Genomic DNA, 16043 nt, shown 5'->3' with positions numbered 1-16043 from the left:
CTGTGTGATTAGCTGCTGTGTGTTTTTCAGCATGTGTCTGCAAACCAAATTTCCCTCCTGAACAATAAAAGGCAGAATGACTGAATGAATTAGATTGGGAAGTCTGAGTGCAGCTCAGCAGACGCAGTGCTGCTGACTGAGTGGCTCCCTGTGAAGTTGTTTTATTAGATGGAAAACAATCCACCGTAGACTCACTACTGAGACACTTTAAGTCATCTGCTAATGACACGGGGAGCATTTATACCACCGTCTGTGTGATGGTAATGGGACACGAAGTGACAAGAGATGAGAGAGGTTGATGGCTGCGAGCGTACAGGAAGTGAGAAAGGAAAGAGAGATGATGAAAGAAAGAGAAGAGAGAAAATAGAAAGGAGGCAGAAAGTAGTGAACCTGTGAAGTCTCAAATACTCGACCTGTACCAGAGTCCACTCGTTTTTTAATCGATTTTACTCTTAAAAGAGTGAAATTGCAAGTACGTGATAGTGCATGATTATACACAAATTGCAACCAAAGAGTTTAGAAGCAAAGCCGCTAGATGGCGCTGTGGTAGCACTGCCACCACTTTGGACTGAAAAGGCCAATCACTCTGTGGCCATGGATGTACCTCCGGAGTTATTTTGAACCCAAACCACCATCGTTTTTTTCACGTCACTTCCGTACGTAAGTTACGCCACTTTCTGTGTTATTTAAACTCAAACTGTGATCTTTTCTTGAACCTAATTAAGTAGTTGACACAGGGAGCATTTATACCACCGTCTGTGTGATGATAATGGGACATGGAGTGACAAGAGATGAGAGAAGTTCATGGCTGTGAGTGTACAGGAAGTCAAGAGAGGAAAGAGAGATGATGAAAGAGGGATATAAAGGAAAACGAAAGAGTGAAGATAGAAAATAGAAAGGAGGCAGAAAGAAGTGATGTCTCAAATACTCGACCTGTACCAGAGTCCACTCGTTTTTTAATTGATTTTACCTTTAAAAGAGTGATATTGCAAGTATGTGATAGTGCATGATTATACACAAGGTGCAACCAAAGAGTTTAGAAGCAAAACTCTGGGGCTTTTTTGACAACAGCCACTAGATGGCGCTGTGGTAGCACTGCCGCCACTTTGGACTAAAAAGGCCAATCACTTTGTGGCCATGGATGTACCTCCGGAGTTATTTTGAACCCAAACTACCATCTTTTCCTTAACCTACCTAAGTCGTTTTTGTCACGTCACTTCCGTATTTAAGTTACGCCACTTTTGATGTTATTTAATCCCAAACTGTAATCTTTTCCTAAACCTAACTTGACACAGGGAGCATTTATACCACCGTCTGTGTGCTGGTAATTGGACACGGAGTTACAAGAGATGAGAGATGAGAGAGGTTGATGGCTGTGAGCGTACAAGAAGTCAGAGAGAGATGATGAAAGAGGGATATAAAGGAAAACGAAAGAGTGAAGACCCTTAAAAGAGTGATTATTATTGTGTTATGCATAAGTAATAAGGCCAACCCAAACAGGCTTACAAAAAGAATTTATTTAGAAAATAAAGAAAAGACAAAGGCAGAAACCAGAGTTGCAGTAAATTACAAATAATACTAAACAAATAAACCATCCTGACATTTTTTTAGTTTTTTTCATTTACCTTTTTCCCCTGTATTTCAAAATGACAGAAAAAATGTAAAAAGAATTACAAGGATTAACTGTTTATTGAAATACTAATAATACTTATAATAATAATACATTTTATTTATTTAAAGACACTTTACATAGATAAAAAGATATTAAAACAAGGACATCATAAAAAAATATAAAACGCACAATATTAATATGAAAATAGAAATGTCAGGTGTTTTAACAAAAGAAATCTGTATAAATGGAACACATTGCAACACACATTTTTAACTGCTTTTGAATGCTAATTTTAACGAAACTAACTGTAAAAATTAAGTATTCTTTACTGATAAAAGTAGCAGGATTTTCTGTAATTTTACAAAAAAATACGTCTGTTACACCGATATATCAATATATAATAAAAGTGTATGTTTGCTAGAAATTATATGACTAAAGAAAGAAATATTTTGTCATTTTTGTCACACAACCACTACTTTATGTACATAAACTAAAAAAAACACACAGGTATTTACTATCCTATGAGACAGTTAAAAACTGCATTTTCACAGATTTTGAACTTATAAGCTTTAAATTTAAATAGCCGTTCCATTTCTTCATCATCCGAGCACCAAAACATTTCTGCAGAGAAAACTGAATCAGAGTCGGTTTAGACGTTTCATCCCATAATCACAGATTAAAGCTCGTTATATTTTTGTTGACTGTTGACTGATATTGTCAACTCCGTCTTCTTATTCCTCATGTAGGTTGTTCTCCTCCTGCTGGTCCTGGGAAAAAACACACACAAATTATTAGATATATTATGGTATTTTCTAACAATATAACTCAAATCTACTCTGATGTATCTGTTAAGAAAATCCCAAAAGTTGAATCATATCTCATATTCTGGGGACTTTTATTCTGTAAATCCATGAATCAGACACATGGACAAAGTCTTACATGAAGAAACATCTGTATGCATAAATACTGCAGGACAGATGCTGATATACACACAGAAAACTGATGCAGCAGCGACCTCTAGTGACCTCTGTGTAGATTACACGTCTGTCAGAGGAAATCAGACACTACATGTTACATGTTCTGGTGTCATTTCTGAGGTTTCCATTTTACAGATGTAACTTCACAGTCTGCTCTTCACATCTGGATCTGGAGTCGATATCTTGTTGTGGTTGTAGACTAAAGGCAGCTGTTTTTTACACCAAACATGCTTATCTTTGTTGGTAATTTTACCATCTATGATGTAGAACCCCAAAATATTTCACACACTTCTTCTAACATGCTTCGGTGTCGTGATTATCCAATCAGCTGTGAATTAACACATTCTCACTCCCATCTCGTCAAATACTGCCGCTTGGTCAGCGCCCCTCGGCATCAGAGACCGACACACAGGCAACCCCAGGGACGGCGTGTCAATACACGCTCGTTACATGCAAAGTGTCCTTTCAAAATAAACTTCCCTTTTCACAGGAAGTTAGGTTTAGGCAACACAACCGCTTAGTCAGGGTTAGGACACGACATGTTAACTTCACTGACTAGCGACTCGAGTGACTCACGGGACTGACGATACCAAAGAGGCACGTGACAAAATAAGTCAACGTTACTTTTAGTTTCACACGGGACACAAACAGCGGTCTGCTGGTTGAAAGTCTTGTGTTTGTTTGACCCATCTACTTCCCCTCCCGCCCTCCTGAACGGACTCTCACGCTATTAATACTACGTCACTTGCTCCGACCGTCGAATAATGGAGTGGGTGGGTTTACATTGGAGTTGAAAGCCCAGTTGAGCCGAGGGGCACTGACCAATTGGTGGTATTTGACAGGCTAGAAGTGAGATTGAATTGCCCAATCAGCGCATCAACTCTTTTTCAACAAAGACAAGTTTAATGTCGAATTTTTGCCGTTTCCATACAGCTTTTCTAATGTGATTCTTCAAAATGCTCATAAAAATATGTGAATGGAAACACAGCTAATGAAACACATTGTCTTTTCTTGTGTAGACATGAAGATAAACGACAAAATAACGGAGTTGGAGCACTTTTTTGTGGTGAAATGAATGAGGTCGCACATTTTTTATCTGTTCAAAATGTACCTTAAAGGGAGATTTGTCAAGTATTTAATACTCTTATCAACATGGGAGTGGGCAAATATGCCGCTTTATGCAAATGTATGTATATATGTATTATTGGAAATCAATTAACAACACAAAACAATGACAAATATTGTCCAGAAACCCTCACAGGTACTGCATTTAGCATAAAAATGTGCTCAAATCATAACATGGCAAACTGCAGCCCAACAGGCAACAACAGCTGTCAGTGTGTCAGTGTGCTGACTTGACTATGACTTGCCCCAAACTGCATGTGATTATCATAAAGTGGGCATGTCTGTAAAGGGGAGACTCGTGGGTACCCATAGAACCCATTTTCACTCAAATATCTTGAGGTCAGAGGTCAAGGGACCCCTTTGAAAATCGCTTTGACAGCTTTTTCTTGCCAAAATGTAGTGTACATTTAGAACATTATTTAGCCTCCTTCATGACAAGCTAGTATGACATGGTTGGTACCAATTCCTCAGTTTTTCTCGTTTCATATGATACCAGTATCTTCACTCTAGCTACAACCTCAAAATCACAAGTTGTGTTAATGCGTTAAGGAATTCAATAATTTAACCTTTATTTAAATCTCGAGGAATCATTGAGGGCATGCCCCCATTTTCAATTAAATTAGCGTTAAAACAAATTTGCATTAACGTGCTATTATCGCGTTAACTTTGACAGCCCTAAACTAAATTCTAGGAAACTGCTGATACAAAAACACAAAGAAGAACTTCTGCCTACTAGAATCTGAACACTTTCTACAACATTTTGACGCAAACTGGATGAAAACTGTTTGTGATTCTTTACCTGGTTGTCGGCGTCTCGTGCTAGTAGTCGTTGTTGCTCCTCAGAGATGGTCGGTCTAGCGGAAGCGTTAATCAGGTCTAAAGCAACGTCGAAACACTTTTCCCATTGTCCACCACGGATTCTGTTATTCACTTCTTCAGTCAACTGATCTTTTGCAGATTTCCTCAAAATCTCTTTCAGCACGTTCTCCTCCTCCTCTAGAATCAGCTTGTCAAATAGAAATCTTTTGTTGCAAGAACTTGATTTTTCTCCAAAGCATTTCCTCCATTGGCAGAGCGGAATAAGGGTCGCCACCAGAACGATACCAAAGAGTGTAAAGCCGCCAATAACCTGAAAAATAAACAAAGATGGTTGTATTATAACAGCATGACTGTGTTCTTGTAGTTCTAGAGAACAATAGAAAAGACTCACCCTGGACTCGTTCCTCAGTTCAGCGATGGTTTCTTGTTCTTTCTCAGTGATATTGTCCTTGGCTTTGCAGGCTAACGGAGCCTGTTGTTCAGAGTGGTCATTCTCACAGCAAACGTACCAGTCTCCATCGAGAAACACAAAAGCAACCCAGAGCAGGCTGACTAACACTGTCTTCAAAATGTGGCGGATGAAAGAACCCCAAAAGTTGCAGGTGGTCGGCATGCAGCATCCAGCACATGAGCACAGGTATCTACAGACTCTCTGGAACGATCTGTCTGTCCACAGGATTAAGAGGAGGATTATAAAAAAGGGCAGAAACAGGTACACAAAACATTGAAAGCGTTGTGGTTTGCAGGTGCACTCAAAGTCCCTGCCGAGCAGAAAAGTGTAGGTGAAAATCAGAATGACGGCGGCGTAGCTGCTGAGCTTCTTAGAGGCTAGGGTAGTCAGGAGGCTCTTCATCTTCAAAGTCTAGTTGGTATAAAATGGCAGCTCATACCCTATCAACTTGTTCTAACCTGAAGCCAGGCATTTCCTGTTTTGTCAGGCAGGACATGCCTGGTTTCATGTCAGTGAGTCATCCACATTTGAAACGGTAATTATTTTATTCATGGTGTTTTGTGTAGTTGATTATGTTAACCCTTAACCCTCTGAGACCCACAATACACGTTTTTGTCTTTTTTAGGGGGGTACAGGGGGTCTTTAGGGGGAGATAGCAGGTCAACAGTAGATGTCACATAGAAGTGGTTTACATCATCTGAAAGCTGGGAACCTGAAGATTAATTTGTGTGTCAAGTTCTTCTAGTCATAACTCGTTAATAAACATTAATTAATTACTTATTTAAAATAAATTGTGAAAGTGTATCAGGGTTTAGAACATTATGATAGAAGTATATGATGGTCATCTTCATGCTCTATTATGTCTCACAAGTTGTTGCAGCAATTTTTGGGTTGATACCAATTGTTACTTACTGTTAATGATCAATAATCCCTCCAAAATACCACATTAAGACACCAAGACCTTGAGGAAAACCATAGAAAAAGCAATGCTGGGATTTGATGTCAAAAACTTTTGACGTTGGGAGATTTCTGCAAGATGGTGAGCACTTCTGTTGTGAAGGGGTTTTTGAAGTGGGGTTGTATGTATAGTCCTGTATTCTGAGAGGTCAAATAACTGTTTTTGTGAATGGAGTCTGGTGGCTTTGAAAAGAGCAATATAACAGCTTCAGTTGCCCGTCAGATTCACACGTCTGAATTTTGAACTAGACGTGCACTCGGAGAGCGCAAACCTCAGCCAAAGAGAGAAACAGCTGCTAGATGGCGCTGCGGTAGCACAGGGAGCATTTATACCACCGTCTGTGTGATGGTAACGGGACACGGAGTGACAAGAGATGAGAGAGGTTGATGGCTGTGAGCGTACAGGAAGTTAGAGAGGAGAGAGAGATGATGAAACAGGAATATAAAGGGAAATGAAAGAGTGAAGATAGATAATAGAAAGGAGGCAGAAAGATGTGATGTCTCAAATACTCGACCTGTACCAGAGTCCACTCGTCTTTTAATCAATTTTATCCTTAAAAGAGTGATTTTTATTTGATTATTATTGTGTCACGCATAAATAATATTCCCAGTACCAGGGCGCTGCTAGCCATTTGGGTGCCCTAGGCGTAATTGCCAGTTTGACTGAAGATGAAGTCTCGCTATCTGGTAATTGACATCCGAAGATATCACATATGGTGACGACGAGGATAAAAGCCTTTTAGGCCAAAGGACGAGTGCCGTGCTAGTTTAGCAAGTGAAGTGAAGCTAGGCTACTGCTAACTGTCGAGTGAGTGACGACGTGCCGCTAGCAAGAACCATGGCTGCTACGATGGGTGCGGTGGCTCCTTTTGATAGCAAGTCACAAGACATGGGAAGAATACTGTGAAATTCTGGACCATTTTTTCGTGGCTAACGACATCGATGATGAAGAAAAGAAACGAGCTGTGCTGCTGAGTAGTGTGGGTGCCCAGACCTACCCGCTGATGAGGAACCTGCTCAGCCCAGATAAACCAGGAGATCGGTCATATACGAAGAACTGGTGAGGCTTTTGAAAAATCATTTTCACCCTAAACCAAGTGAAATAATGCAACGGTGGAAATTTGTTACGAGAAATAGAAAGCCTGAAGAAAGTATGGGTGACTATGTGGCAGAACTGAGAAATAGTAGCCGTTTTTAACTGCTGTTGTAACCGTAGCCTGTAGCGGTCCAGCACTTCACATTGTGGGATACAGTAAGCGAGGTAGACTGGTCCGATGCATACTGGAGATTCTTTCCAAATAAGTACGACATCCAGGTATTTTAGGCATACATTAGATTTTGCTTTTGTTCGCATACTGTATACTATATACTACATTTTGGCCAAATCAGTACGTACTACTAGTATAGTATGTGGTTTTGAATACAGCCAATGACTCTGCAGGGACAGCATGGAGACAAAACAGGCTAACTTCAAGGGATTGTTTATAAGAATCAGAAATGCTTGTCAACAGCGACACCTGTGGCCGTTAAGTCAACGGAAGTCAGCGTCCTGTTGCTCGATCTTGCTCGCTCTAAATAGACATGAACGAGCATCACTCAAAACAGTGAGGCGACACACGTCAGCTAAAACCACAATATCACTCTATATTTCACTGCTTGGCAGTAATGTTAGCTGACCAGACGAAGGTCTCTCCATGAATCAATGCTGATCCTAGTGTTGGCTTTTCCTGCTTCAGCCTCCCGACAGCGGCCGGAGGGAACAGGGGAGACACCGGAGTTTTGGTCGGAGACGATAACGTGTCTCGCTGCGGAGCCCCGTCACTTCACAAGACACGGGAAACCTCTGTTGGTCTGGAGGAGCTGCAGCAGTTATTTCAGCACAAACGTCCACTGTACATCACTAGATATTCTCAGAGCTACGAACTCTTCTGCAGTGTGTAGTGCGCGCGCATGCATGTGAGGTGGAGCGAGCTGAGTGAAGGCAAGCAGGCAGGCAGAGGAGCAGAGTACAGCAGAGACTCCGGCCCTGGAGACCAAAGCTACGGTCTCCCCCGCCGCGGCCAACGCTGTTTTGCAAGACGGGCTTCACTAGATATAACTTTGTGGTTTTGGTGCTTCCGTGTAGTTTGTGTTGGAGTCTTGTCTGAACAGCGTAGCCCATATGCGAGCGCACATGGGACACCGACCCGGGTGATTTATACGTGTAAGAAGTTACAAACGGTCCCTTTCAAGCATGTTAGCAACGATTAGCTTACACTATGAACCATGTAACTCTTTAACTCTTTAACCTGCTTTACACTGGAACACACCGACCCTACAGTGCTGTAAACATTTCCTCCATGCAGCCATATTATCTCCTAAGCATAAATCTCCGAACATCGAACTCTTTAAACCGATTTTAGTCTCACAGAAAAGTACAGAGTTGTCCTTCAGTTTATCTAGCGGACTTCCTCCCGGGCGATGTCTGCCATTTTATTCACTGAGACCCCGCAGAAGAGCACACTTGTTTTTAACTTCGGTCAAACTCAATGTTCCTGCATATTAGAGTTACCAACTAAGGCTATACTCACAGAACTGCTACTGTTTATTACCTCGGCCGTGTTTATAGTCAGCTTACCTGTAGAAATATGAGAGAATACAGTTTACTTCAGAAGCACTCGGTGGCGTCCATACTTGAACTCACTCATCACCTACTGGCTACTGGCTACTGACTACTGGCTACTGACTACTGACTACTGGCTACTGACTACTGACTACTGACTACTGGCTACTGACTACTGACTACTGGCTACTGGCTACTGACTACTGGCAACTACTCCTTCACTTGCGTCAGCTACTGATGCCCTACGCATGGAGCACCCTGTGCTGACCATACTGTGCTTAACAGGAATAAACAGAACCACACAAAACGACCTCATAGTCCAGGGGTCAACCTTTACTATCAAAAGAGCCATTTTAGGCAAAAAGAAAAAAAGAAATCTGTCTGGAGCCGCAAAACATTTGAGCATTGTGATGAAGGTAACACAGTTTATAGTTTAAGTATATAGAATATAAGTCTAATGCAGTGAGGGCCAAAGTGCAAATGTACTACGGAGTATTAGGGCCATATTGAGGGAAAAAACATTTCCAGAATAAAGTCATAATATGAGAATGAAGTCACAACTTTAGGAGAAAAAAAGTCGTAATATTACAAAAATAAAGTCATAACTTTACAAGAAAAAAAATCGTAATATTACAAGAATAAAGTCACAACTTTACGAGAAAAAAAGAAAATAACACGTATAATTTCTACTTTATAATATGACTTTATTCTCGAAATCTCAGATTTATTTTTTTTCCTCAATGTGGCCCTAATACTTCGTCGTACCGTCATACCATAGACCTACAACAATGATAATTAAAAATGAAAATGTAAACAAAGAACAGTTATTCATTTCCATTTTTACAAATCCACAGGGAGCCACTGGAGAGGAGCTAAAGAGCCGCATGTGGCTCCGGAGCCACAGGTTGCTGACCCCTGTCATAGGAGAATAATACAGGTAAGTGACACAGCGTACTTCATGTTTTTGAGACCTTAGCTTTCATTGAATGCAATAATGTTCAAAATATGTTCAAATATTAGGGGGCTAATATTTCTTTGTCAGTTAGCACACCCAGTGCCACACATACTTGAGTTGAGGCTGAACTGTTAAAGGTCTATGTGGGTCTTTTTTGTGTTGTAAAAACCAAAAAACAGAACTCAACAGTAAACAGTGTTGGAATTGAAAAACATTACACCGATAAGAGTATGTGTTTAACCCTGTTTATATTTGTGGGTATGAATAGATAAGCAGAACACAAGAACAGTGGTGTTTACTATTTTGTTAAGTTACACGTGCATTTGTTGCAGTATTATTGTGTGTCGAGTCACTGTAAACTACAGAGAGTAGTTCAGATTGAAGAGGGGAGGGATGTAATGAAGTGACTGTTGGTTGTCATTACAGCCCAGAACCAGTAGAGTGCTCCAGAGCCATACACATGGTAGGATTACCCAGAGTGAGGTGCAGTGTATATACAGCCCATGCAGCAGAGGCTGTACAGAAACAAAAGTACACTGTAAGGAAAACATTTTTTATTTCAAAATAACAAGAAATTTAAAAATTACAAGAATTAACTGTTTATTGAAATGTGTCATGTGTTTTAACAAAAGAAAATCCGTATAAATGGAATACATTAAATATCCGTTTTTTTTAACAGCGTTTGAATGCTAATTCTAACAAAACTAACCGTAAAAATAAAGTATTCTTTACTGATAAAAGTAGCAGGATTTTCTGTAATTTAAAAAAATATATACGTTTGTTATATCGATATATCACTGTCAAATACATAAAAATACTGTTATTAATCTATTTAAAAGTTTATAACTGCAAGAAAATATATCACTAAAGAAAGAAATATTTTGTAATTTTTGTCACACAACCACTACTTTATGTACATAAACTGAAAAAAACACAGGTATTGACTATCCTATGAGACAGTTAAAAACTACATTTTAACAGATTTTGAACTTATAAGCATTACATTTAAATAGCCGTTCCATTTCTTCATCATCCGAGCACCAAAACATTTCTGCAGAGAAACTGAATCAGAGTCGGTTTAGACGTTTTATACTATAATCACAGATTAAAGCTCGTTATATGTTTGTTGACTGTTACTGTCACATTGTGTCTTCTTGTTGGTTATTCCTCATGTTGGTTATTCTCCTCATGCTCGATCCCGCAGTGGCTGGGAAAAAAAACACAAAATATTAGATAAATTGTGGTATTTTCTAACAATATAACTCAAATCTACTCTAATGTATCTGTTAAGAAAATCCCAAAAGTTGAATTATATCTCATATTCTGGGGACTTTTATTCTGTAAATCCAGGAATCAGACACATGGACAAAATCTTACATGAAGAAACATCTGTATGCATAAATACTGCAGGACAGATGCTGATATACACACAGAAAACTGATGCAGCAGCGACCTCTAGTGACCTCTGTGGAGATTACACGTCTGTCAGAGGAAATCAACCACTACATGTTACATGTTCAGGTAATAAATGTGTCATTTCTGAGGTTTCCATTTTACAAATATAACTTCACAGTCTGCTTTCCACATCTGGATCTGGAGTCGATACCTTCAGACTTGTTGTGGTTGTAGACTAAAGGCAGCTGTTTTTTTACACCAAACATGCTTATCTTTGTTGGTCATTTTACCATCTATGATGTAGAACCCCAAAATATTTCCACACACTTCTCCTCACATGCTTCGGTGTCATAATTATCCAATCAGCTGTGAATTAACACATTCTCACTCCCAACGCATCAAATACCGCCGGTTGGTGAGCGCCCCTCGGCATCAGAGACATACAGCTTTTCTAATGTGATACTTCAAAATGCTCATAAAAATGTGTGAATGGAAACACAGCTAATGAAACACATTATCTTCCTGTCTACACAAGAAGAGACAAACAACAAAATAACGGAGTTGGCGCACTTTTTTGTGGTGAAATGAATGAGGTCGCACATTTTTTATCTGTTCAAAATGTACCTTAAAGGGAGATTTGTCAAGTATTTAATACTCTTATCAACATGGGAGTGGGCAAATATGCCGCTTTATGCAAATGTATGTATGTATGTATTACTGGAAATCAATTAACACAAAACAATGACAAATATTGTCCAGAAACCCTCACAGGTACTGCATTTAGCATGAAAAACATGCTCAAATCATAACATGGTAAACTGCAGCCCAACAGGCAACAACAGCTGTCAGTGTGTCAGTGTGCGGACTTGACTATGACTTGCCCCAAACTGCATGTGATAAACACAAAGTGGTGCATGTCTATAAAGGGGAGACTCAGAGGTTAAGGGACCCCTTTGAAAATGGCCATGACAGTTTTTCCTCAAAAAAATTTGGTGTAATATTGGAGCTTTATTTAGCCTCCTTCATGACAAGCTAGTATGACATGGTTGGTATCAATGGATTCCTTAGATTTAGTTAATGCGTTAAAGAATTCAATAATTTAACCTTTATTTAAATCTCGAAGAATCATTGAGGGCCTTCATTTTTTAATGAAAGAAATTGGTGGCATGAAAACAAATTTGCATTAATGCGCTATTAACGCGTTAACTTTGACAGCCCTAAACTAAATTCTGGGAAACTGCTGATACAAAAACACAAAAAATTAAAGCCGCAAGCGGCATTTCGCGGGTTGTAGCCTTTCGCGCTCAAAGCGCCCCCCTAGCCGCCGATTTCAATGAAACTTTCAGCGGATGTTTCAGCTTCTCTTGTGAACGTATGCTGCAAGTTTGGAGACGATGGGCCAAAGGCTTGTGAAGTTAGGTCTATTGATGTGCTGAGCCCGCCCCTTAAAAATGAATTGGTCAATATCTTCACAACGCAATGACATATCAACAAGCTTTATGCAACTTTTGATGAGCCTGGTCCAATAATGATTCGCAGAAAATATGCCAGCAATCAGACCTACGGTTTAGGAGGAGATGTCAAAAATGTGTTTTTCAAAGAATTCAACATGGCGGAAAATCTAGTCAGTGGACTTTCGTGGTCCAAGAGACTTTTTTGTAGATCACATTCAGCAGCACATGTCTGTCAAATTTCTAATCGATGGGACTTATGGTGTGAGGGGGCTGGCCGTGAAAATTTTTATAGCGCCACCATGTGGCCAATTGTTTTCATATTTTATGTGAAGCATTATGACATCATGTACAGTTATGGTACCAAGTTTCATGTCTCTAGCTCGTTCCAGCTCACAGCAAATTGAGCAAAGGCATAATTTAGCATAAAATGCTGAATAGGCCACGCCCACATGCACCGATCAATATCACACTTCAGGTCTGTGTTAATACTTGCCCCCAGAGTATGTGCATCAAATTTGATAAAAATCTGTCCACCGGATCTTGCGATATAAGTGTTTGACAGTTTTGGCGCCCCCTATGGGTCAAGCGGAAAATGCTTTGGTACGCCTATTCCCAAACACATACTGAAGATATCTACCAAGATTTGTGATGATTTGACTAATGGTCAATGAATTATGGCCAATTTCCTGCTAAGCTCCGACCATTGAAATGTTTGTTGGTCAACAGATTCATAACGCAATGAGGTATCAACACGCTTTATGCAACTTTAGATGACATTAGTCCAATAATGATCCACAGAAAATTTGGTAGAAATCGGACCAACGGTTTAGGAGGAGATGTCAAAAATGCGTTTTTCAAAAAATCCAATATGGCGGAAAATAATGCTAGGCGGACTTTAGTGGTCCCAGAGGCTTTATTGTAGATCACACGAAGCTGCACATGTGTGTCAAGTTTCAAGTCAATCGGACTTACGGTGTGCGGGGCGTGGCCTTGCCAAAATCGCATGTTTGGGCGTTAATTACAGCGCCACCATGTGGTCGATTGGGGTCATAGTTCTTGAGAAGCAGCTGCACATCATTTCCAGTTAGTGTGCCAAGTTTCATGTTTCTCGCTCATTCCAGCTCACGGCAAATTGCGCCTATTCGGCAGACAACAAATAATAAGAATATTTAAAGCCGCAAGCGGCATTTCGCGGGTTATAGCCTTTCGCGCTCAAAGCGCCCCCCTAGCCGCCGATTTCAATGAAACTTTCAGCGGATGTTTCAGCTTCTCGTGTGAACGTATGCTGCAAGTTTGGAGACGATGGGCCAAAGGCTTGTGAAGTTAGGTCTATTGATGTGCTGAGCCCGCCCCTTAAAAATGAATTGGTCAATATCTTCACAACGCAATGACATATCAACAAGCTTTATGCAACTTTTGATGAGCCTGGTCCAATAATGATTCGCAGAAAATATGCCAGCAATCAGACCTACGGTTTAGGAGGAGATGTCAAAAATGTGTTTTTCAAAGAATTCAACATGGCAGAAAATCTAGTCAGTGGACTGTCATGGTCCAAGAGACTTTTTTGTAGATCACATTCAGCAGCACATGTCTGTCAAATTTCTAATCGATGGGACTTATGATGTGAGGGGGCTGGCCGTGAAAAATTTTATAGCGCCACCATGTGGCCAATTGTTTTCATATTTTATGTGAAGCATTATGACATCATGTACAGTTATGGTACCAAGTTTCATGTCTCTAGCTCGTTCCAGCTCACAGCAAATTGAGCAAAGGCATAATTTAGCATAAAATGCTGAATAGGCCACGCCCATATGCACCGATCAATATCACACTTCAGATCTTGATTAATACTTGCCCCCAGAGTATGTGCATCAAATTTGATAAAAATCTGTCCACCGGATCTTGCGATATAAGTGTTTGACAGTTTTGGCGCCCCCTATGGGTCAAGCGGAAAATGCTTTGGTACGCCTATTCCCAAACACGTACTGAAGATATCTACCAAGATTTGTGATGATTTGACTAATGGTCAATGAATTATGGCCAATTTCCTGCTAAGCTCCGACCATTGAAAAGTTTGTTGGTCAACAGATTCATAACGCAATGAGGTATCAACACGCTTTATGCATCTTTAGATGACATTAGTCCAATAATGATCCACAGAAAATTTGGTAGAAATCGGACCAACGGTTTAGGAGGAGATGTCAAAAATGCGTTTTTCAAAAAATCCAATATGGCGGAAAATAATGCCAGGCGGACTTTAGTGGTCCCAGAGGCTTTATTGTAGATCACACGGAGCTGCACATGTCTGTCAAGTTTCAAGTCAATCGGACTTACGGTGTGCGGGGCGTGGCCTTGCAAACATCGCATGTTTGGGCGTTAATTACAGCGCCACCATGTGGTCGATTGGGGTCATAGTTCTTGAGAAGCAGCTGCACATCATTTCCAGTTAGTGTGCAAAGTTTCATGTTTCTCGCTCATTCCAGCTCACGGCAAATTGCGCCGCTGCGGCAGACAACAAATAATAATAATAATATCAAATTCACACAAACTCAATAGGGTTATGCCCCTTCGGGGCTATAACCCTAATAACTTCTGCCTACTAGAATCTGAACACTATCTACAACATTTTGACACAAACTGAATGAAAACTGTTTGTTATTCTTTACCATGGTCTCGGTGTTGTCCTCATCCTTTAAATTCTTTCCTTTACAGCATTTTAACAACAGTAGGAAGAGCGGCAAAAGGAACAACCCCAGAGCGATACCAAAGAGTGTAAAGCTGCCATAAACCTGAAAAATAAACAAAGATGGTCGTATTATAACAGCATGACTGCGTTCTTGTAGTTCTAGAGAAAAATAGAAACACTCACCCTGGACTCGTTCTTCAGGTCAGTGATGATTACTCGTTCTTTCTCAGTGATATTGTCCTTGGCTTTGCAGGCTAACGGAGCATGTTCAGAGGGATGATATGCACAGCAAAGGTACCAGTCTCCATCGAGTAACACAAAAGCAACCCACAGCACGCCGACTAACCCTGCCTTAAAACCGTGAAGGATGAAAAAACCACAAAAGATGAAGAACTTCTTCCTGCTGCATCCACCTGAGAACAGGTTTGTACAGACTCTCTGGAACGATCTGTCTGTCCACAGGACTAAGAGGAGGATTATAGAAATGGGCAGAAACAGGTACAAATGACAATGATATTCTCGTGGTTTGCAGTTGCACTCAAAGTCCCTGTTGAGCAGAATAGTGTAGGTGAACATCAGAGTAATGGAGACCCAGATACTGAACCTCTGAGAGGCTAGTTTAGTCAGGAGGAGGCTCTGCATCTTCAAAGTCTAGTTCGTATCAGCTGGCAGCTCATATACCGTCTCAACTTATACCAACATGAAACTCAGGCATTTCCTGTTTTGTCAGGCAGGAAATGCCTGGTTTCATGTCAGTGAGTCATCCACATTTGAAACTGTATACTGTAACTGTATACTTTATTCATGGTGTTTTGTGTAGTTGAGTATGTTAACCCTTAACCCTCTGAGATCCACAATAGACCTGTTTTTAGGGGGAGATTGTGGGTCAACAGTAGATGTCACATAGAAGTGGTGTACATCATCTGAAAGCTGGGAAGCTGAAGATTAATTTGTGTGTCAAGTTGTTCTAATCATAAATCTTTAATAAACATAAATTAATTACTTATTTA

The 16043-nt window shown here is 40.2% G+C and overlaps 1 protein-coding gene across 2 annotated transcripts in view; it reads right to left on the bottom strand.

Moving 5' to 3' along the window:
- Positions 1 to 1503: 1503 nt before the first annotated feature.
- Positions 1504 to 16043, bottom strand: part of LOC141773179 (uncharacterized) — a 25104-nt gene continuing 10564 nt past the window's right edge. Inside the window, exon 3 of one of the 2 annotated variants that reach the window (XR_012595027.1) lies at positions 1504 to 2373. Coding sequence is in view for 1 of the 2 variants with exons in the window: in XM_074644940.1 (XP_074501041.1) it covers positions 15193 to 15384 (192 nt within the window). In the remaining variant the exon portion in view is untranslated. Of the gene's footprint in view, positions 2374 to 15122; positions 15385 to 16043 lie in introns of those variants that run through there. The other variant, XM_074644940.1, reaches the window with a different exon arrangement.

Source organism: Sebastes fasciatus, chromosome 8, assembly GCF_043250625.1.
Source record: "Sebastes fasciatus isolate fSebFas1 chromosome 8, fSebFas1.pri, whole genome shotgun sequence".
Lineage (NCBI taxonomy): Eukaryota > Metazoa > Chordata > Actinopteri > Perciformes > Sebastidae > Sebastes > Sebastes fasciatus.
The sequence above is the reverse complement of the archived record's forward strand: the minus strand, read 5'-3'. Positions and strand labels throughout refer to the sequence as shown.